Source organism: Saccoglossus kowalevskii, chromosome 19, assembly GCF_978046115.1.
Source record: "Saccoglossus kowalevskii chromosome 19, keSacKowa6.1, whole genome shotgun sequence".
Classification (NCBI taxonomy): Eukaryota; Metazoa; Hemichordata; class Enteropneusta; family Harrimaniidae; genus Saccoglossus; species Saccoglossus kowalevskii.
Genome location: NC_140659.1, coordinates 26121318 through 26146707, shown reverse-complemented (window position 1 = coordinate 26146707; position 25390 = coordinate 26121318). Strand labels below are relative to the sequence as shown.

The following is a 25390-nucleotide window of genomic DNA, read 5'->3' as shown; positions in this document are numbered from 1 at the left end:
TTTGCAAATTATTTTAAATTTAATTTATGATAGAAAACATGATCTACATTCAAGTCATTAAAAATGTATAAAATCTACAATTCTTAGAACATATGAAATGTATTGCACTCGCAATACGACAAGTAAACATTTTCAAATACAAGATCATTTTGCTTAAAAATAAAATTTCACGCACAAATACTGCTGCGAATTAAATTTCAGGAAGTTCTGAAACACTATTTTCTGTTAATGTATACGAGTAAATTATATCACATTGATAGAGTCATATCTTAAAAACATTCCCACAATTGTGTACATTTGTGATGTTGTCGCCATCATCATTCTACATGTATTCTGTTTTCATAACACTATTTAACTTCAAATACAGAGGAAGTTCCAAGAAACTGCTTAATTCCTCCCAGAACATGTTTTGCATAAGCAGAGTGTTGAATCCGATAGTATCCTGGTTTTGCGTTACTTGGTATATCCCAGTAAATAGTTGCATCACTTTCACCAAGCAAAATGTTTTTACGAATCCATTCATAGCTATGAAAATGAAAAAAAAAGTTACACCAATCAGTGTGACTGTCACTTCTTACCCAGTACACCAATCAGTGTGACTCACTTTGCCAAATATGCAAATTATCATTGTCACTAACCAAGTACACCAATTAACATATCTGTAACTTAACAAGTAAACCAATCAGCATCACTGTCACTTACCGAGTACACCAATACTGTCACTTACCAAGTACATCAATCAGCATCATTGTAACTTACCGAGTTCAGCATCACTATAACTTACCAAGTACACCAATCAGCATCACTGTCACTTACCAAGTACACCAATCAGCATCATTGTAACTTACCAAGTTCACCAATCAGCATCATTATAACTTACCAAGTACACCAATCAGCATCACTGTCACTTACCGAGTACACCAATCAGCATCATTATAAACTTCTTGCCACTGACTATCATTCTCCTTGAATTGAACACTCAGATAAGTGTCTTCCAGCTGTCAATAAATTGCACATATTATATGATCAGATTTCTTTAATTATAAAAACAAAAGAATAAGAAAAGTCTGTATGTTTTATTAAAAGAAGACAGACTTTATATTTAAAATCCTTACATGTGGACTGTTCCTTGGATTAGCAGTAACAAATGTAACATTGACATTAGAATTCTGAAAATAAAGAAAAATTATAAAATGAGCAAAAATACAAAAAGATCATTTTTAATAATAGTTGGTGAGATTAGTGAAAAACTAACTTGAAAAACAAATCAGTATCACCCTGCCAATAATGTTTCATTTACTTAAAAATATTAAGATGCAACGTGTCAATTTACAGTTTTATTCACACCTTGTAAGTCTGCCCAATATATACACCCTGACATCATATGCTGAAGTTGTGGATTGGTAAGGAGAAATTAATATGAAGTTAAATTAAGTTCGGAGGTTTTGTTCATCTTAAACCAGATACATTATATGCATGTTTGTCTAAGGAATAAGAACCTCCAGAAGTTGGGTATAGTGGTCAAGACATCTAATTAAAATATGTCAAATAAACAACATTATTTTTACACTTTTTAGCTCATTGTAAGAAATGTTCCACTGAAAACTTCTGTGATTATCTTGTGTACTCGATTCGCAAGGCGCAATAACAAGTTTATCATGGCCTTTTATAAATTTTTCATTCTAACATACCTTTGTATACACTGGTAGTACATCACTTAACACATCTCCAAAATTTTTGAGAAGTGGTGGTCTGTCAAAAAATACAGGAGGAAGCAGCGATATCTGTTCTTGTAACATGAAAGGTGGAGCGGGTCCTGGATCTACTGTTGTATCCTAACAAAGTAAAGTTATGAAAGATCAAATCAGGACTACGTACTTTATCCTGTCAAGTGTTACTGAGTCAATATTTTAAAAGCATATAATCAAACTACAGAACAACTTTTACTTTATATTACGCATGTAGACAAAATTTATAAGGGGTTTGGTATATGCTAGCTTATGTTAATAACAGTAAGTCGCACCTAAGTAAGTCATGGTTTCGGCTAAGTTGAGGATGGTTCCCAAAAATTCAGTGATTGTGTTTTGCCAGAAGTTTTAAAGAAAAAGAACTGCTGTTTCATTGCATCCTGGAGGAGGCAATTTAACACCTACTGGCCGTCAATTACTGAGATACTGAGGTTCCCATTGATAAAGCTCTATATATGTTGTTTAATAAAGAAAACATACTATAAATAAATCCATGCGAGTATACATATATGTGCTTTTTATCCATTTTCAATGCATAAACTCCCTTTTCATGAGATCCCTCGATAAGTTGCGACCCTTGATAAGTCGTGACTTAGTGAGGGCCACAGTATATGGAAAGCAGGTATTATGCTCATTTTGGAATACGGTGATAATCTAGCTTATTTCTGTTCACATCGCCTTTGGTTTAAATACATTAATTCAATTGATGCATGCATGGAACTCTCAAGATCGTTTTATATTGATCACATATCACTGTACATAGATATCACATACTGTTACATACCCTTATCATATAAATCCTTGCTACTGTAAAAAGTTTAATTTGTCAGCATTTGTGAGGAAGAAATAGTTGCTGTGACTTGTATATCAATCACTACAATCATTTTGATGTGTTATTCCTTAGTTTTGACAAAAAATATTCAAATCTTTTAAATATTTAAAACTAGCAGCCTGTTGGCTGATATACATGTAGCTCCTCTGTTTGTGATGCATGCTCTGAAAGCAATGACTAAGAAGCAATTTAAACTTAATGCTAGCTGCTTTAATATCGCAAGACACCAACTTTTTTGATTTTGTTGCGGAGAATATTTCACTAAAAGTAGAGAATTGAAGATATCTTTACGAAATGGACAAATCGAATAGAGGTATCAAGGAATTTGGACTACTGGTTTTGAAGGACAAGTCAAAAATATTTTTTTTGATGAAAAATGATGAAAATATTTGCTAAAAATATAGAATTGAAGATATCGTCATGAAATTAACAAATCTGACTGAGATCCACCCAAGGTATCTACAAATAAATTTACAAAGCAATCAGGTTGGAGGTTTTCAACAAGAAGTTGAAAATAACATTTTTATGAAAAATTACACAAATATTCACTAAAATTAGAGATTTGAAGATATCGTCATGAAATTACCAAATCTGACAGAGATTCACCTGATACACCTACATATACAATATCAAAGCAATTGGACAAAGCAGTTTTCAAGGAGAAGTCGAAAATATAATTTTTTCCCAAAAATATTCATCAAAATTAGAGAATTGAGGATGTCATCACAAAATCAACAATCTGACAGAGGTCTACCTGATGTACCTACATATACAATATCAAAGCAATCAGACAAGCAGTTTTCAAGGAGAAGTCGGAAATATAATTTTTTACCAAAAATGACAAAAATATTCATCAAAATTAGAGAAATGAAGATATCATCACGAAATAAACAAATCTGAGTAAGGTACATGAAGATACCTACATACCAAGTACCAAGTAAGCATTTGGGCCAGCGGTTTTCAAGATTAAGTCGAAAATCAAAAATGACAAAAATATTTGCTATAAATAAGACAATTGAACATATCCACACGAAATGAACAAATCTGAGAGAGAACCACCCAAGGTACCTTCCTAGAAAGTTTCACAGCTATACAGTTTTAGGTTTTTAAGAAGAAGTCGAAAATGTAAAGTTGACGGTGACGACGGCAACGACGGACAATCAGTAATACTATAAGCTCTGCTCGACTTTGTCGACAGCGGAGCTAAAAAAATCAATTTCTGTCTGTGTAGACTTGAAAAGTTTTCTTTCCCTATAAACTGAAAAATCTTCTCAGTTCTGAGAGATAGATTTCACTGTTAAATTAAAAATACATGTACCTTCGCTAAAGCTGCTGCAAGAATTTCAAATTGTTGTTTATAGGCACTCAGAGTATGGGGGCCATATATAGTAGAAGCACCTTCATAACGTTGTACCTAAAGTAGAAATATCAATGTTAGTAAATAAAGACAATCTACATTCACATATACACATGTGCAGATGCTTCATCACTGCAATAATGTAATTTTATTACACAATTTAACAAGCAGTCTCTCAGCTGAGTTAGCTCTGCTGTTAGCAATGCACATTTTAATTAAAGAAATGAAGATATCATTACAAAATGAACAAATCTGAGAGAGGTCTGCCTGAGGTACATATATGTAATATCAAAGCAATCAAACTTGCATTTTTTAACAAGAAGTCGAAAATATCACATTTTACAAAAAATGGCAAAAATATTCACTAAAATTAGAGAATTGAAGATATCATCACGAAATGGACAGATCTAAGAGAGGTCTGCTCAAGGTACATATACACCGAGTAACAAAGCAATAAGAATTGTAGCTTTCAAGAAGAAATGGAAAAAGTAAAAAGTTGACATGAACAACGAATGACTTCAGACAATCACTCATATGATAAGCTCCACTCAACTAAGTCGACAGGGGACGACATTATCTAACTACAGTATGTATTGGAAACACATCAACAATATAACAAATATAGACCACCATTTATTGAATTTATTGCATACTCATTAAAAACAGTCATTACCGGTAGTCAATATGTCATATACATCATTTATGCACTAGTAAATGAGCAAATACTGTATTGGTGCATGCAAACATTACCTGGGGTAAAGTGTCAATAGATGTCATTTATACACTAGTAAATGAGCAAATACTGTAATGGTGCATGCAAACATTACCTGGGGTAAGTGTCAATAGATGTCATTTATGCACTGGTAAATGAGCAAATACTGTATTGGTGCATGCAAACATTACCTGGGGTAAAGTGTCAATAGATGTCATTTATGCAATGGTAAATGAGCAAATACTGTATTGGTGGATGCAAACATTACCCGGGGTAAAGTGTCAATAGATGTCATTTATGCACTGGTAATGAGCAAATACTGTATTGGTGCATGCAAACATTAGCTGGGGTAAAGTGTCAATAGATGTCATTTATGCACTAGTAAATGGGCAAATACTGTATTGGTGCATGCAAACATTAGCTGGGGTAAAGTGTCAATAGATGTCATTTATGCACTGGTAAATGAGCAAATACTGTATTGGTGCATGCAAACATTAGCTGGGGTAAAGTGTCAATAGATGTCATTTATGCACTGGTAAATGAGCAAATACTGTATTGGTGCATGCAAACATTACCCAGGGTAAAGTGTCAATAGATGTCATTTATGTACTGGTAAATGGGCAAATACTGTATTGGTGCATGCAAACATTACCTGGGTAAAGTGTCAATAGATGTCATTTATACACTAGTAAATGAGCAAATACTGCATTGGTGCATGCAAACATTACCTGGGGTAAAGTGTCAATAGATGTCATTTATGCACTAGTAAATGAGCAAATACTGCATTGGTGCATGCAAACATTACCTGGGGTAAAGTGTCAATAGATGTCATTTATGCACCAGTAAATGAGCAAATACTGCATTGGTGCATGCAAACATTACCTGGGTAAAGTGTCAATAGATGTCATTGATGCACTAGTAAATGAGCAAATACTGCATTGGTGCATGCAAACATTACCTGGGTAAAGTGTCAAAAGATGTCATTTATGCACTAGTAAATGAGCAAATACTGTATTGGCGCATGCAAACATTACCTGGGTAAAGTGTCAATAGATGTCATTTATGCACTAGTAAATGAGCAAATACTGCATTGGTGCATGCAAACATTACCTGGAGTAAAGTGTCAATAGATGTCATTTATGCACTGGTAAATGAGCAAATACTGTATTGGTGCATGCAAACATTACCTGGGGTAAAGTGTCAATAGATGTCATTTATGCACTGGTAAATGAGCAAATACTGCATTGGTGCATGCAAACATTACCTGGGGTAAAGTGTCAATAGATGTCATTTATGCACTGGTAAATGAGCAAATACTGTATTGGTGCATGCAAACATTACCTGGGGTAAAGTGTCAATAGATGTCATTTATGCACTGGCAAATGAGCAAATACTGTATTGGTGCATGCAAACATTACCTGGGGTAAAGTGTCAATAGATGTCATTTATGCATTAGTAAATGAGCAAATACTGTATTGGTGCATGCAAACATTACCTGGGGTAAAGTGTCAATAGATGTCATTTATGCACTGGCAAATGAGCAAATACTGTATTGGTGCATGCAAACATTACCTGGGGTAAAGTGTCAATAGATGTCTCTTATGCACTGGCAAATGAGCAAAAACTGTATTGGTGGATGCAAACATTACCCGGGGTAAAGTGTCAATAGATGTCATTTATGCAATGGTAAATGAGCAAATACTGTATTGGTGCATGCAAACATTACCTGGAGTAAAGTGTCAATAGATGTCATTTATGCACTAGTAAATGAGCAAATACTGTATTGGTGCATGCAAACATTACCTGGGGTAAAGTGTCAATAGATGTCATTTATGTACTGGTAAATGAGCAAATACTGTATTGGTGGATGCAAACATTACCCGGGGTAAAGTGTCAATAGATGTCATTTATGCACTGGCAAATGAGCAAATACTGTATTGGTGCATGCAAACATTACCTGGGGTAAAGTGTCAATAGATGTCATTTATGCACTAGTAAATGAGCAAATACTGTATTGGTGCATGCAAACATTACCTGGGGTAAAGTGTCAATAGATGTCATTTATGCACTGGCAAATGAGCAAATACTGTATTGGTGCATGCAAACATTACCTGGGGTAAAGTGTCAATAGATGTCATTTATGCACTGGCAAATGAGCAAATACTGTATTGGTGCATGCAAACATTACCCGGGGTAAAGTGTCAATAGATGTCATTTATGCACTGGTAAATGAGCAAATACTGCATTGGTGCATGCAAACATTACCTGGGGTAAAGTGTCAATAGATGTCATTTATGCACTGGTAAATGAGCAAATACTGTATCGGTGCATGCAAACATTACCTGGGGTAAAGTGTCAATAGATGTCATTTATGCACTGGCAAATGAGCAAATACTGTATTGGTGGATGCAAACATTACCTGGGGTAAAGTGTCAATAGATGTCATTTATGCACTGGTAAATGAGCAAATACTGCATTGGTGCATGCAAACATTACCCGGGGTAAAGTGTCAATAGATGTCATTTATGCACTGGTAAATGAGCAAATACTGTATTGGTGCATGCAAACATTACCCGGGGTAAAGTGTCAATAGATGTCATTTATGCACTGGTAAATGAGCAAATACTGCATTGGTGGATGCAAACATTACCTGGGGTAAAGTGTCAATAGATGTCATTTATGCACTGGTACATGAGCAAATACTGTATTGGTGCATGCAAACATTACCTGGGGTAAAGTGTCAATAGATGTCATTTATGCACTGGTAAATGAGCAAATACTGCATTGGTGCATGCAAACATTACCCGGGGTAAAGTGTCAATAGATGTCATTTATGCACTGGTAAATGAGCAAATACTGTATTGGTGCATGCAAACATTACCCGGGGTAAAGTGTCAATAGATGTCATTTATGCACTGGCAAATGAGCAAATACTGTATTGGTGGATGCAAACATTACCTGGGGTAAAGTGTCAATAGATGTCATTTATACACTAGTAAATGAGCAAATACTGTATTGGTGGATGCAAACATTACCCGGGGTAAAGTGTCAATAGATGTCATTTATGCACTAGTAAATGAGCAAATACTGTATTGGTGCATGCAAACATTACCTGGGGTAAAGTGTCAATCACTTACATGGTAGAATGATGATCAGTGGGACAAGGTGCCAAGTTTGTCTAGGTATACTGGTCAGGTACATACGAGCTTAGCTTGAATACACACATGTTTATGAGAATGATGTGCAAACAGTTTCAGTGATAATTGGTTCAACAAACTAATTAAGTTGAGAGAATACAACCATCACCAAGGGAGGTTATTAATGGAGGTTATGGAGTAGGCTAAAAAAAGAACAAACTAAATTGTCAAGATGAAGTAAACTTGAAAATACTTACCTGGTATTCTTCAAATGTTGTGATGTAATGTGTATAAACATTAGATAATCCTGCAATGACGACATGTGTATCTGATGGCCAGCCATTGTCTGTTAATACCTATAGAAATGATATATATTTAGTATCACCATACCTCCATGGTATCACATATAGTGTATATGCATGGTGACATAATATACTGATCCTGTATGTAAAGACATGAGACTTGACACTTACCTTCTTCACACCATCCCTCAATCTTCTGCCAGACATAGTGCTGAAAGGAATGCAAATGGAAACACCTATAATAACCAGAAATAATGTTTGTATATGTTGTGCAATGTGGTTATTTACAGCGTAATACTGGAGATAACATTATAGTATTGCAAATCCAGTATTAATATTGTATCAGCAAAAAAACAAAACACTGACACTGACTACAATGAAGACGGCCAGCAATGATGAGAAGAAATGCCAGATTTACATACCCTGGTATGACAGGTTGAAGAACAGTGACAATTATTGTGCATACTAGTGTTCTCATTAATGCTGTGTAATACTTGATATGGCTGACATACAATGTGATTTGTAGATTTACTGATTAAAAATTAAACTAACAAATGTTAAATATCCTTTCAAAAATATAATTTCTTGCAACATGTGTTCAGTTTCTTGGTGTGGATTGAATTTCTCAAAATATTTGTTAACACAGTGATACACAGCTGATATCACAGTTATTATACATTCAATTCTTCATCATTCATAACATACGTCTGCAATATAACAATTATTCCTAAATAGCCGATGAGATATTGTTGAGATTTTAAAAGCAATTAACACGACTTATTTCTAATGTCATCATGTCGATTGTACCAAGGCTGTGAAAACCATGAACATAGATGCGATGCCAGGCTTTAGAGACAGGAACAACATTTGGTTAGTCAAAACAAGACATGTCTGACTTGATCTCTCTTAACACGATCTTAGCAATTTCATATCATTAATATCATATCATATGCCTGTGTACTGTCTGAGTGCATACATTAATTGCGCTATCCTCATTCATGTATATCAAATCTAGTTTTACACCTGCTGTGGTACAAATTATAAGAATGTCATACCTAAATTCTCCAGGTACGGCTACAATCGCCAAGCTACCAATCTGAAATATCTGTGTATCCACAATATCAGGATGCCATGGATACGGTTTCTTCAACTGTCAATTTAAAGTTATAAAATGAGTGTGCTGTTAATAAGAAAAGTTTCTATATTTTCACATTTCTGTTGCCTTAATTTTTCTTAATTTAAAAAAGTTTCGAAACACCTGCATATCTTTTTCCACTGGGAGAATGCAAAATTGGTGACAATCATCTTCAATGTAATTAAAGTTTCTTATTGTAACATTGAAATCCAAATCCTTAGTCAAATAAAACCAAATTTTAAGTCAGTTTGAGCCAAATTCAAACTTTGCGCTACTGAACATATATAACTTCATATATATACAATGCATTATGGGAGATAACCTCCCATACTTTACAAAATAGAAAACCAGTATCACACTGGAAATGTTTTTAAATGGTTTTACAATGTTAGATTTCATATCATTTAAAATATATTATGACTTTTTCAGCCAATGTAATCGAGTAACATTTTGAAATATGAATAAATAATCTCACCATAGAAACCAGTACAAAAATGAAAATTTTGACCATTTTCTTATGATAATTCATATTTTTATAACTCTTTAAATGAAGTTGGATCATTCTGTGATGTTGCTTTAAACTGATATATTTATGCTGCTTTCATGATTTCATAAGATGAAATTCATAAAGATGAAATTTTGCTTAACATTCTCACCACTATTTCCCTCTTTTTATTACAAATTCACATTTATAGTCTGCATTTTCTTCCAGAAGATTAAGACAAAAAAAGCCAAATTTTTTGAGTAAAAACTGAAAATTTACTCAAATTTTGCCTGTTGGCTCCAAAATTAGAGTTATTCATTTCCAAAAATATTGAAGAATATAGATAAAAAAATGCAGAATAATTAGGCATAAAAGTCTGGTGGTGAAAAGGTTTAAATTAAATTAAATACAAAATGTTACAGCTTTCCCTTGACTTGAGAATTCAAAAAATAAAAATAAATGTATTCATGCATTGTTACATTTGCTTCTTCCTTCATGTCATTAATCAAATTACGAAAATTAATTACTTTAATGAGTAAATATATTGTGAACACCGACAACAATATTTACTTACACACTGAATCATTTTATTGGCGAGTCAAAACTAAACCACTACATACCTCCCCAGTTGGCAGTAATATTGGTTTAGGTTGATGGCAGTCAATAAGTTCCTGTGATGGATCATGGATGAAGTCCCTCACTGCATCCCAGAAAAAATTACCTTCAGTAGATCCTAAAAAATAAATTGATGGTAATTACATATACTGTGAAATATTTTATTTTAGCTGGAATTAATTTTTGCTGAATAGACTTTTTGGGTGTTTTTATGGAATATGTTTTCACAGATTTTTGACAAGTTGAATGTAAAATATAGAAAAAAAGGTATATTCGCTGGATTTTATTTTCACTGCATCATTCCTTCAGTGAAAATAGTGAAAATTAATTCTGAGCAAAAATAAAGTATTCTACAATACATACCAAAACAATTGTTCTCTACTAGCAGTGAGGTGGGTTCATTAATGTTAAATCAAACATAGATGTATCCTCGGGGCGGAGCTACGTCACAAGACGTTCCACGTTGCTACGACGCGCACCACTGTACAAGTATTTTTATGGGCTCTGTGCGCGCTGCTGTGTAACGCCGGTCGAGCCGGTGAAAATTCGAGAAAACAACACAAACTCAACTTTGAAGTAATCCCGAACAACCAAATTTATATATGTTACACACGTAGGGCTAATCTTGTTACACTGTTCAGAGGAGTCTCAACAATCATCCCAAAATACCGGTTTCTGCGAGTTTTGGGCCTATGTTTTCATCGCCTCCGGTTGCCAGACGGTGAAAATGCCCGGATGTCCGCCCCCGAGGATAGTTCATAATGACAAGTACATTGGTATTGTGTGGTCCCGGTGTCTGGTCTTCTTATATTTTATTTAAAAAAACAAGACACTTCGCGATGAGCGTCTTTTGCGGTCAGTAATATTTACGAACATTTTTGTTCACTATTGGCGATCCGTTCTAGGATTGCCCTTAAAAATCAATTTTGTGTTTCTGAGTGCGTGGTTTCCGGTGTTTTCACGTATTAATTCTTCTGTGATTGTTTTGGCTTGGCCTATTTCCCTCAAACTTGACAGGCAGGTCACACCATCACCCTAGTTATTAGGTAAAATCTGAAGAAAAAAATTGGCCTATCGTTGCCACAGTAACAGCCAAAAAACCGGGGCCCGGTTTTAGTTATAAACCGACGTTAGCTGCACGTTCACGTCCTACCATGACAACAGCCGAAAACATGATACATGTACTTGTTTTTGAGCGGAGCGGATGCCAACCAGCCTACCGGCTTGTTTTATAAACTGGCTTGGTAATTCCCACCACCAATAGTAGACCATGTCACAGCATTTCAAGTACTTTTCCAACAAATCCAAAATCACTCGATAATTTTGTTTACTTTACATTTGTACTATGATTACATTTTAAAAGTACACCCAAAATAAGGGAATTTAGTATATAGCCTTGACAAAAACAGCATAATTTTCTTGTCTTAATATTGCATTTTTTTTGCATCTGTGTAACTTCATGTGGATATCCTGATGAGATTTAAAGTTCAGTTCACAACTAACGGTTTTGCAATATTAGAGGTTGTGAACTTGTCCATCGAGGCTGCAAATTATTAAATATTGTATTCACTGACATTTATTTTGTATTTACATTTGCAATGAGTTCCACAGTATCTTTTTCTTACTGGTGTGGCTGCAGTGACTGTGTAGTGTTTTTGTTTTGTCGATTGTTGTCAGTTGTTTGTTTTGTGTTCTTGGAAATTTGTACAAAAATCAACAGCGGTTAGATAGGTATGGTATTTCCATTATGCAGTATATTGTAGACAGTACTTGTATACTTTGTTATCCAGCATAAATATCAGATTGTTCGGAAGCATGAAATTGTAATGTAAATTTCGTTCATTAATGTTGTAAGATGGCGCTTTCTCCGGGGCCGTCAGAGTCCCACTGGCATGTTGACTATGTTCCGGCCCGTTTACTTACTTGTTGTCTGTGTCTGAGTGGTATATACAAAATACGACCAAGTGAACGTCAGAATATCAAAAAAACAGAAACCTAAAAATCAGTTGCCCATGCCAAGCGAGCCGCAGAACCAAAACAATCTGTCAGCCGTCGCCGTCCACAGCAGCGATATGATTTTACACATCGAAATTGAGAATCGCAGGTGTAGACAATATGCATAGAAATGAACACTAAATACATCTATCCCGGCCAGCAATCGAATCATCAATCTTCATGAGTGACGTAACTGGCATTTCCATCTATTTGCTTCTATTCCCACTATCCTAAAACGCTCAAGTGAATGTTGTCAAATTCGCGAGTGTGCGTATTTTCGTACAGTGGCATAAACATTGCTACAATCAAAGACGCGCTGAACAGAAAGTCAATTCTGGGCTAGTACCATTGTCAAATTCTGGGGGGTACAGGACTATTTATATGGGAGACGTTACAATAAGGAACTATTAAAATTGTTCGATTTGCATATCAAAATCCTTTATTGGAACAGAGCATGTTCTATATTCACCAAAAAACAAAGTTGTTATGTTTCTAGATACACAACAGACTCGAAACAATAGAAACTGTCCGATCCGAGCGACCTGCGTTCTTGAAAATCGAGTCTTATCGCCCTTGCGTTTCCGAGCAAAAAAACGATGAGGCCAAAAACGACCGATTTTCGCCCAATCTTCTATGAATTTTTCATAATTTAGCTAATTCAGTCCAGCGGTTAGATAGGGTATTTATTAGAGACGCCCGGAGAACCAAAATTTGGGACGTGAATCACTCCGGCGACTAAAAATCAGCGAAAATGGCCAAGGGGTGAGGGACTGCATTTCAAAAACATATTTTATATATAGGGTATATAACCATTCATACCTTCATGAAATTTACTGTATTACAAGTATGAGACGGAGATTCTAAAAGCGACACAGACATGTGCTTTGTTTGATAAAAGTCACATGCAATGTGTGTGTAATACATCCTATTTTCAATAACACTTATATATACCTTGTGTGAAGTCAAAAGCTCCAGGTCCATCAGTGGTGCCAGCAGCAAAACTATAACCCAAAGACGGCTTGCAAGTTTTCACCTGAGAAGAATAAGTGATTGCTAGTGAACGTCTATTACAGTACCATTTTCAAATATTTCCCCATGAGGCAAAGTATGTTTAGGTGGCTAATTAGAATACGTATGCTTTCCCCATAAGGCAAGTATGCCATTTTGAATAATGAATGTTTTAATCCCATGTAGCAAAGTATATGTTTAAATAGCCATTTTAAATAATTAATTTTTTAATCCCATATGACAAAGTGTATGTTTAAGTATCCATTTTGAATAATTAATGATTTAATCCCATGTGGCAAAGTCTTGGTCTAAGTATCCATTTTGAATAATTAATGATTTAACCAAAGTTGAGAAAGTTCAAAAATATGTTAAAATAGTTAATTTTAATATGTTTTCCTATGAGAAAAAGTAGGTTTAAGCAAGCTTTTTTAAATAATTAATGTTTTCCTCATGAGGCAATATTTTTCATATGATGCTAAGTTAACTCACCTTTGTAGAGCTATTCAGATATACTGTATAATCAGACATGTTTACATATTGATGTCGATATGCAACTTTACCTGACAGCTGTTTTGTTGCACTATGATACAAGTCCTAAAATATATTATACAAATATATAATATTAATATACAGGAAATATTTTATAGTTATTGCAAATGTTTGACCTTGATTTTCACACAGGCTCAATATACTACACGCCTGCCATTGCATGGTGATCTAATCCAATATACTATGTTTCCAAAAATACAATGTAACCCAGTACACTACAGGTCCACAGTTTAATATACCACAGTTCCATCATAACAGTGAAATCTAATATACTATGGTCTCAACAATACAAGGTAACCCAGTACACTACAGGTCCTTTGTTTAACTATAGTCTAGGCCAATATACATGTCAAAGAGTATAGTATAATGCAGGCCAATATACTGGTACTATTTGCACACCACAATAGTGAAATCTATGTCAATATACCACAGGCCCACCATAACAGTGAAATTTAGATCAATATACCACAGGCCCACCATAACAGTGAAATTTAGGTCAATATACCACATGTCTACCATTACAGTGAAATCTATGTCAATATACTACAGGTCCACCATTACAGTATATGTGGGTCAATATGCTATAGGTTCATCATTACAGTGAAATCTAGGTCAATATACCACAGGCCCACCAGAATAGTGAAACCTAAGTCAAGTAACACAGGTTCACCATTACAGTGTAACCTAGGTCAATATACCACAGGCCTACCATAATAGTGAAACCTAAGTCAAGTAACACAGGTCCACCATTACAGTATATCTGGGTCAATATGCTATAGGTTCATCATTACAGTGAAATCTAGGTCAATATACCACAGGCCTACCATAATAGTGAAACCTAAGTCAAGTAACACAGGTCCACCATTACAGTGTAACCTAGGTCAATATACCACAGGTCCATCATTACAGTGAAATCTAGGTCAATATACCACAGGTCCACCATAATAGTGAAACCTAAGTCAAGTAACACAGGTCCACCATTACAGTGTAACCTAGGTCAATATACCACAGGTCCATCATTACAGTGAAATCTAGGTCAATATACCACAGGTCCACCATAATAGTGAAACCTAAGTCAAGTAACACAGGTCCACCATTACAGTGTAACCTAGGTCAATACACCACAGGCCCACCAGAATAGTGAAACATAGGTCAATATACCACAGGTCTACCATTACAGTGTAATCCAATGTTCCCAACAAATACAATGTAACCCAGTACACTACAGGTCCACAGTTTAACTATAGTCTAGGCCAATATACATGTCAAAGAGTACAGTATAATGCAGGCCAATATACCGGTACTATTTGCACACCACAATAGTGAAATCTATGTCAATATACCACAGGTCCACCATAACAGTGAAATCTAAGTCAATATACCACAGGCCCACCATAATAGTGAAACATAAGGCAAGTAACACAGGTCCACCATTACAGTGTAACCTAGGTCAATATACCACAGGTCCATCATTACAGTGAAATCTAGGTCAATATACCACAGGTCCACCATAATAGTGAAACCTAAGTCAAGTAACACAGGTCCACCATTACAGTGTAACCTAGGTCAATACACCACAGGCCCACCAGAATAGTGAAACATAGGTCAATATACCACAGGTCTACCATTACAGTGTAATCCAATGTTCCCAACAAATACAATGTAACCCAGTACACTACAGGTCCACAGTTTAACTATAGTCTAGGCCAATATACATGTCAAAGAGTACAGTATAATGCAGGCCAATATACCGGTACTATTTGCACACCACAATAGTGAAATCTATGTCAATATACCACAGGTCCACCATAACAGTGAAATCTAAGTCAATATACCACAGGCCCACCATAATAGTGAAACATAAGGCAAGTAACACAGGTCCACCATTGCAGTGTAATCTAGGTCAATATACCACAGGTCCACCATTACAGTGAAATCTAGGTCAATATACCACAGGTCCACCATTACAGTGAAATCGAGGTAAATATACCACAAGTCCACCATTACAGTGAAATCTAGGTAAATATACCACATGTCCACCATTACAGTGAAATCTAGGTCAATATACCACAGGTCCACCATTACAGTGAAATCTAGGTAAATATACCACAAGTCCACCATAACAGTGGAATCTAGGTCAATATACCACAAATCCACCATAACAGTGAAATCTAAGTCAATATACCACAGGTCCACCATTACAGTGAAATCGAGGTAAATATACCACAAGTCCACCATAACAGTGTAATCTAGGTCAATAAACCACAGATCCACCATAACAGTGAAATCTAAGTCAATATACCACAGGTCCACCATAACAGTGAAATCTAAGTCAATATACCACAGGTCCACCATAACAGTGGAATCTAGGTCAATATACCACAAGTCCACCATTACAGTGTAATCTAGGTCCAAAATTCTTTGATCTAAAAGCATCATGGGCCAAGTCGATACCTCCAATCAATTCAATTCTTACAATTTATCATGGTTATAAAAATCCACTCCTTACCCAGGCATTACTGAATTGATGAGTTCCAATAATATGTGTACTTTCTCTCATATCTTCACCAGGACCAAACGCAACACAGTTTTCAGTCTGTAATTAATTATAGTAAACAATCACCAAATGTATATTTACTTAATTGCCCACTAACAGTATTTATTAGTAAATTTGACCCAAACTAAAATTTATAAATGTCATGTTTGTCATATTTTCATTATCACAAGTTCATACCATCAGAATATCGAATCGAAAAAAATTGGGGTAACAAGACAATTTGTTGAGATACAAAAGACAAATATATCATGGTCAATGGTCCAAATTTCTACACTAGATTCAGATTATTTATTATATCTCAAAATTGTTATTGATATGAAATCTAACATCGTGAATTCATTCCAAAGAATTTACATATAATTCTAGTGAGTTTCCCGGATGATACTAGTTTTTCATACAATGGGAGGTTATCTCCCATAATGCATTGCAAATATGTGCAGTAACATGCTCAGTAGTGTAAAATACTTAATATTTTTTACTTGGAATTAATTTTCACTGAAGGCATAATTCAGTGAAAATAAAATCCAGTGAATATACATTTTTTCCTATATTTTACATTCAACTCGTCAAAAATCAGTGAAAATATATTCTATAACAAAACACACAAAATATCTTTTTTTCAGCGAAAATTGATTCCAGCTAAAATAAAGTATTTTACAGTAGATTTGTCTACTTTTTGATTTAGTGTTTAAAATGTTGTATCTATTGTAGATCCATCATTTGCTTATCTAGCTGGTATTGCAGGTCTATATTTATCTATTGTAGATCTATTGGTTTTGTTAAATAATGTATCAGATGATAGTTCATCTGTTTCTATATATAGCACCTCTATTGTAGATTTACAGTTTTCTACAGACTGTGGAACAAGTCAGTAGCTAACATAAATTCAAACAAATAAGACTGGCACCTTTCCGTTGCATGTACTTGTTTCCACATCGCAAGGTAACCCTGTATCTAAACAATGTGGTCCTTTGGTATTAGGCGAGACATCTCCCTCGCTGGTCTGAGCGAATGCAGCTACAAAAGAACCCTGTAAATAGGACAATTAATTAACACACTGAAATGAATTCATTTTTAACGATAACTGGCCATAATTACAATTTTAATTGCAGCTGAGATGTTAGGTGATGAATGAGGTAGTCGGACATGAAATTATAGAATAACAAAGAATTTTTATGAAAGGATTTGTTATGCTATTCCACTTGAACTTTCTTTGAGAGGATGCAACATGACATGCTTCTTTGGTGACACAAAACTGTTTTAAGAAGTACACATTAATGTAGCCGAAATACCAGGTTAATTATGGTCACAAGTGACATTCTGACATCATATGTTGAATAGAAATCAATAAATTATCATATTAAAAAAGAAAACATGCTAAAAACCAAAACAAAAAATGTATTTCCACCAATCATGGCTGCAAAAGGAAATGTGAACTTACAAAACAAACAAGTCACGTGTGGTCACATTCTGACACTGAATGGCTATATTACCAGGTAAAGTATTAAATATTCTTTCAAAATAATTATTATACAATCTCATTGTAGTCTTGCTCAGAAAAAGTTATAACTGAATTTCAGAAAAATAAATCAACAGCTCGGCACTTGAATTTCTGACAGTGATATCTGACAATTCAAAACTACTTTTGGCAAAGTTTACCCTGATCAAATTATACTCATAAATAACTGCACAAATGTCAATCTTCATATTCAGGTTCACAAGATATCAATAATAAAGCTACTGCATGTACATATGTCCCACATAAAGTACTAGGCACATGCAAAGAATGAACAGAATCTGTCCAAAGGATTCTGAAATATGACAGACGGACACGTACGCATGCACAGACGAAGATTGAATTATATGTCCCCGTTTCCCAACGGGGACTAATTATGCCTGTCTGGTCCAAAATTAATGAAGAAATTATCAAAAAATAAATGAACAAGATGTTTGTCCAACAATTTGGTGGGGAATATGATGGAATTCAAATGGTTTTCCTCATGGGGAGGGGGTGGGGCTATGCATCCATACTTAATCAAGACATTGTGAGATATTTAGTCACTGTCAATTGCTCTCAACCACATCTGCACACCAATGTGTGTATTTCTCACCTGTCCAGGTCTGGTATTGGGATTCAATAACTGTTCAAACATATATGAAGCATAACCTTTGTTGTCTCCGCTGATTAAATGGTTTGTGTTGTTCATACTGGTGCCGTGAACTGAAAACCAGCTGTCAAAAATAAAGATATTATCATATAAATGTTTTATGAATATGGATGAACTGATAACCGCGGTTATCACTTGGCAAAAAAACTCAAATATAGTGACACTTTCTCTATAAGCAGATTTAGAAAGTGGATGGGTTTTGACTTTCTCACCACTAGACTTTCTCGCCCAAATTTTTCTGCACTTTTTCTTAATTTTTCAATATTTCGGGAACCCCAATATAGGAGCCAACAGACAAAATTTTAGTAAATTTTTACTCAAAAGATTTGGCTATTTTTGTACCAATCTTCTGTAAGAAAGTGCAGACTATAAATGGAGCTATTTTGTGAATTTGTGATGAAAAGAGGGAACTGGTGGTGAATTTGAAAACGTTAATACATGGCCATCACTGAGATGCAAGTCATAGGTTTACAATTTTTGCAAACCAACAGATGAATATCTGATAACAATGTCGCTCCATTATCACCACTAACTCACAATCTGCTGTAAAGCAGTTACAAATAAGTAATTTGTTAACGAACATAAATGAATATTTACAGCAGCAAACAATGCCATTATTTTATCTTCAGTTGTGAACAACTTGTATTCACCAACCACCAATGCAGTCACTGCTCATACACAAAACATAAACAAGTGTGACACCCTCTGAGGATGGAAACATGATGACATGACTATCACTTATGGCCATGGCATGAGGGCGCTGCGCCCCTGTTCTCTTGTTTGAAAAAATCCCTGGATGATGATGAGAACAAAAGCACTTTCAAGTCAAATAAATATTCTTAATAAAAAGAAGAAATATTACTTGATCATTCCTAAATCTTTGCCATCTGTACCAGCCATTTTGATCAGCACCATTTCCTTATCAACATTATATTGATACCTAAAATAAAGAAAAACGTTTTATAACTTGTAATTGCGTTAAACGATAATTGTCACCTGGCAAGTGTTAAAATTTCGTGTAAACAATGCATTTTACATGCGTTGTACATCACTACAATATCCATATTGAACATGGCGTAGTGTGATGACCACTACCCTTTAACCAGTCTAAAAATAGATATTATTGCAACATTTAAACCTCCACAGTTATTGCTTCGTGTCATGTTCGATGTGGGTCCCATGCGATGATACATGCATAAATCATATTGGTTGTTCACATAAAATTTGAATGCACAGCTCTGAGACTTCAATGTTTTACTTCAACTCATATATTCAAAATACTTCAACCTTTTCACCACCAATCCCCTCTTTTCAAATTCACAAAATAGTGCCATTTATAAGTTTGCACTTCCCTTCAAAAGATTAGGACAAAAATAGCCTAATCTTTTGTGTAAAAACTTAAAATTGATCAAATTTGTCTGTTGCTCCAACAATAGGATTCATTTCCAGAAATATTGAAGAATATAAAAAAAAAATGCAGAATAATTCGACAAGAAAGTCTGGTGGTGAAAAGGTTAACCCAGCCTTAAATTTTGCTGCTGTAATAAGTTTCTCTAGCGACAAAGTATTTGTGTGACATAATTAAGTGAATAAATAGGATATAATGCAGAATAATTTGGACAAGAAAAGTCTGGTAGTTAAAAGGTTAAACCACTTTAATTTACCATAGTTGTCCGAGTATAAATCGCTGCTCGAGTAAAAGCCCACCCTCCACATTTACAGCATTTTACAACAAGTCATTTATCCAATTATAACCCACCCACCCCCGAGTCTGGCAAAATTATTTGGTATGTAAATAACGGTTGTTCACTTTCTGAAGGATGTGTTGACCCCGAAATTTTTTGGCATAATTTTTCGGACATTTCAATCTTCCCTGACGGCTAAAATAGTCTATTTATTATTATATAATTGTGATTAGTGTGAAAACAACTATTTTTTTATTTGAAAAAAAAAATCTTGCCATTTTTCCATCAAAAATCAAGCCAAAAGATCGTACTACAAACTCGGCAAATCTCTTCCGCGTTGTAATGCAGTTGACGATGCTAGTCGATGAAGACACTCTAGTATCATACATAATGATTTGTTTATGCATAAATTATTGCTCCGGAGAAGTTTTAACTTTTGTCTGTTTATAAGCCCCCCCCCCCTAATTTTTTGCCAATTTGCCGTTTTCCCGGAGAGGTTTATACTCAAACAACTACGGTTAGAGAGAGCGGAATATTAAAGTGGTGAAAATGTGACCGGATCATCCGTATTAATGTCCTTATATAAACCATCAAATTTGGAAAATTAGTACTGATAGGTTTAAAGAAAATTCAAAACATTGGCATTTGCTTTTTACTATGTGTGTTATGGAGCATAACAAAATAGGCAATGAATCAGATAAACAAGCAGCCTATCGACTGAGATAGCTCCGCTGTTAGCAATGCACATTTCAATTAAGGAACAGAAGATATCATTAGAAAATGAACAATATGTATATAAAAAGCAACGGGACAAATCTGAGAGAGGTCCACGCGTAGTACGTATATATGTAATATAAAAGCAATTGGACTTGTGGTTTTCAACAAGAAGTCAAAAATATCACTTTTCCCCAAAATTGACAAAAATAATCATCAAAATTAAATAATTGAAGATTTCACAACAAAATTAACAAATCTGAAAGAGGTCCACATGTAGTACCTATATATGTATTATAAAAGCAATCAAACTTGCGGTTTTCAACAAGAAGTTGAAAATATCACTTTTTACCAAAAATGACAAAAATATTCACTAAAATTAGAGAATTAAAGATATCATCACAAAATGAACAAATCTGAGAGAGGTCCACATGTAGTAGCTATATATGTAATATCAAAGCAATTGGACTTGCGATGTTTAACAAGAAGTTGAAAATATCACTTTTACCAAAAATTACATATACACCAAGTATCAAAGCATTCAGGCTTTAGCTTTCAAGAAGAAGTCAAAAAAGTAAAACATTGACACGGATGCCGACAACGGACGACGACGGACAATCACTCATATGATAAGCTCCGCTCGACAAAGTCGACAGCGGAGCTAAAAAAGGTGAATTGTGTATGGGATAAAGTCAAAGTGACATTGAAGCTAAACAAAACAGAACTGCATGAATAGTTCACATACTTATTTCGTTCATCAGCGGGATTGTTGAGATAAGCTGTTGGACTTCGGTTGATGTTGCTCATCATGACATCACCTTCATTTATGAAGATATCCCCCAATGTAAGTTTACTGTGTGCATGTTGTACACTCTGTAACAAAGTGAATCAATTAGAATTTTTAAATTAGAATATTTGAAATGCTACGCCATGTCAAGTGAGCACATTATTGGTGTAGATACCGGTAATGTTTAGCTCTTGGACCAATCACTATTAAATTTTTGAATTAAATGACATCTAATGATCGGTATTTATAAATTTTCATGAATAGGTTAATTAGGTACAGTTTTATGCCCATAACTGTATCGACAAAACAAACCCCTTCCATTTATTTTTATACACATTTTATAAATTTTACAAACTGAACAAAGCCGCTGCCCTTTAAAATCTAAAATACGCTATTAGCCAACCTATCAAATTAAAAGTATCCCATCCTGTCACCTTTAACATAATTTAATTATTATTATGTTTTTTTAATACAACAAATATTGAACTTGAATTTCACTACACACATACTGACCTTGACAATACCTTGCACAATGGCTTCAAAGTTCTCTTTGACGAATCCCAATGACGTGATATCAAACAGTACGAATTGTTGATATCCACCGGGACCAGAATGAGTGTGTGTTCCACTTAAACAGAAATTCTCTGCTGTATAAAGATCATCGTACATAGTTCGCAACCTATTCAATACCTGCCGACAAAGAAAAACATTCAATTTATTTTTGCCTTTTTACTGTTATATACTACTTCATATATGTAGTGTTCCACTGTACGAAGTACGTACGAGCTACGATTGAAGCTAATCTCATATGTTTGCTTATTAAACCCAAATGTTTTCATGCACGAGAGGAAACAGCGGTTAGCATGGGCTAAGTAAAGCCCAAACTAAACAAAAATCTTCAATCATTTCAAGATAGTTCTACAGTTATAAAACAATATGAAAGAAACCCACAAAGTAAAAATTGCAGAATAACAGGATGTAGTCTCATTCTGACAGTTCATTTTTTTTCGAGAACAATCTTTCTATGTGTGTTTGAATAGTTATGAATACTGTAAAGGGGTTAATTATTAACCGGGTTTTAATTTTGCTTATTTTGCTGACTGTAAAATGCGCTAAATTAAAACCCAGTGAATATGTAAAATTTAGCATAGAACACATTGTCTAAATGATAAAACCGTGAATTTAAAACCCAATGAATATGCCTGAAATGGTAAATCAGTGAAATTTAAACTCAGTAAAAATTAGTCATTTTGCAGTAGTTATGAATATAGTAAATTTTTTACATGAAAATTTAATAAAATGGCGTTTTAGGCGCTTAAGCCCAAGCTAAACATTTACGCACACTTCGTAAGCCCGTGCTAAAGATCTGGTTTGCGTCTTAAAAATGGGCAAGAATTAATCCGTACTTAGCATTTCTTAGCCCATGCTTATCGGAAACATAAATCCTAAAATTTATGTGTTAGAGCTAGACTTCACATACGGATTCTGTAGTGATTTCTTTAGCCAATCACAACTAGTTAATTCGGACCAATCATGTCCAAGGCTACTGATAGTTACTGACCAATCCCACATGGGATTAATTTTCGCGCCTTTTTCCGAAGGTCAAATATAAGTCTATTCAAAGACAAAGCAAATGTATGTTTTTCGGTAGTCTTTGTTCCCGTCATCAATAAACGTTGCTGCTCTGTTCTACGTAATTGGTTGTGTCTTTGCTTAGTCTTCTGTTGCCGAACCGTCCCCTAAAATACAGTTTTTCTCGTACGCTGCAGTGCTAAGCGTTCATGCAGGTTACCTTAGCACAGGCTAAGGAATTTGACTTCTTAGCAGTGCTAAGGAGCTGTGCATGAATGCTACTATTAATTTTCGCTGTTGGGATGAATATTAGCGAATTGAACATTTTATAGCATTCATGAAGATAAAATTTCACGCATGTTGAGAAATTTTCACTACTACCAATTTTTCGTCATTTTCATTGACTCAGGAAATAAAAAATTATCTCTAGCAAAATTAAAGCAGTGTACAGTATTTCATCAAGTTTAAGTTCAATACTCATAATTTGAAATATAATGATAATCACTTACCTCCAGTTTGACCAACTGTGACCCCATGGCCATGTCAGCACTTACAAATAATATTCTTTGGGTTTCATCAGTCTTATCAGCAATAATATAAGCCCTACTGTACAGCCGTAGGTGAATGCCGCCCGTAACCTGAGTAGGATTGGCATAACCCATCTGAAAAAAATAACAGTTGTTTATATCATAGAAAACAAAGACGAATTGAAAAACTTGAATAATAATAAACAAATAAATACATTACTGACATTGTAAAAATTATTAGGAAATGATTTTTTTGTTCGCCAGGTCAATGTGGTATATTTTGTAGTATAACCAATATGGTCAAAGTAAAAACTTTAAAGCAGGGATTCATCACCTACGCATGCATCATATGCCATAGCTGTCATTGTTTACAAACAAGCGTCTACACATGAGCCTTTGCGTTCTTAGCATGTGTTGTTATCATCGCTTGGGACTCAATTCCCGCGCGTGCGCAGGGGACGACCCACTCGCTTTAATAATTATCTGTTGAATTGCAGGGTCGAAGTTTCCCAATACACATTTGGATGGGGAACAGATTAATAAAAGTTCTCATACACTTACCATGTTCACATTGGCAGCGGGGCCAGTGATGTCGCCGATACCAGTACCTATGTAGAAATTCCCAGCCGCATTGTCAGCTATTTCGGGTCTTTCTTTGTGATTCTTCGGTAGGGCCTCAACGACCTCTGCCACCGTTGCCGCGTCGGTCATGTGCTGTGATTTGTTTCCGTGCTTATGCCCCTTCATAACTTTAACCAAATGTTCCTTGCCAGTCTTGGTTGGCGACTTTCCTTGCGAGTTGACAAAACAACATGATGCTACCAACAACAACGCGAAAACCAGCGTCCTCGCCATAATTGCGACTGAGACAATGTGAATCAGGTAACTGGCCAGAGAGTAAACAACCCCGGATTAAATGGTCAGATGATGTCGATTATTCATCATATACTCGAGGTCAAAGGTCACAATCTTAGTAAGAACACGTTATAACGCGGATGCAGTGAGTGATATGCGGTGTACATGTAAACATTCATATTGCGATAGGCCATTTAAAAGCGGCGGAAATTGAGATCCATTTTCATGTTTGTTAAAGTTTGTTTCAATTTCGATTTTACCGAGCCAAGGCAACATTTGGCCAATCTGATCGTAGTATTCAACTTTGAAAGGAAAACTATTGAACATTTTCTGGCTATGGATTAAATCTATTGTATCCAGCGCATTTTAAGTACTATTTATTTGTTTCATTTGCTTGAGTAGTTCTCTACAGATTTACACGTTTAATGAAGTAATAAACTCACTCTTCAAACTGAAGTAACCATATAATCAATCACTGATCCACCGCCATTATATCAAACATCCCGGGTACCATTTGGGAATTATAAAATAATAGATCGTTGACCTCGGCCGAATCTTAAGGCAACCGGTTATTACGAGCGTTAGTAACTTTTTTCTATCAAAAGCCTAAACACAGCGAGCATATCCGCGAAGTTTGCAAGTTGGAGTTAG

General features: G+C 35.0%; 1 protein-coding gene across 1 annotated transcript; it reads right to left on the bottom strand.

Annotated features, from left to right (window-relative positions):
• On the bottom strand, positions 1-24984 carry LOC100376665 (putative neutral ceramidase C). The gene is made up of 19 exons (XM_085493607.1): positions 24446-24984; positions 23867-24019; positions 22299-22475; positions 21744-21871; positions 19462-19539; positions 18543-18663; positions 17339-17461; positions 16384-16470; positions 13815-13919; positions 13269-13350; positions 10328-10440; positions 9144-9238; positions 8260-8299; positions 8044-8142; positions 3899-3994; positions 1692-1835; positions 1116-1169; positions 913-998; positions 1-525 (listed from the first exon to the last, which is right to left on the bottom strand). The coding sequence occupies exons 1-19, from the start codon at positions 24737-24739 to the stop codon at positions 348-350; spliced, it is 2253 nt and encodes a 750-aa protein (XP_085349733.1). The 5' UTR covers positions 24740-24984; the 3' UTR covers positions 1-347.
• Positions 24985-25390: the final 406 nt, after the last annotated feature.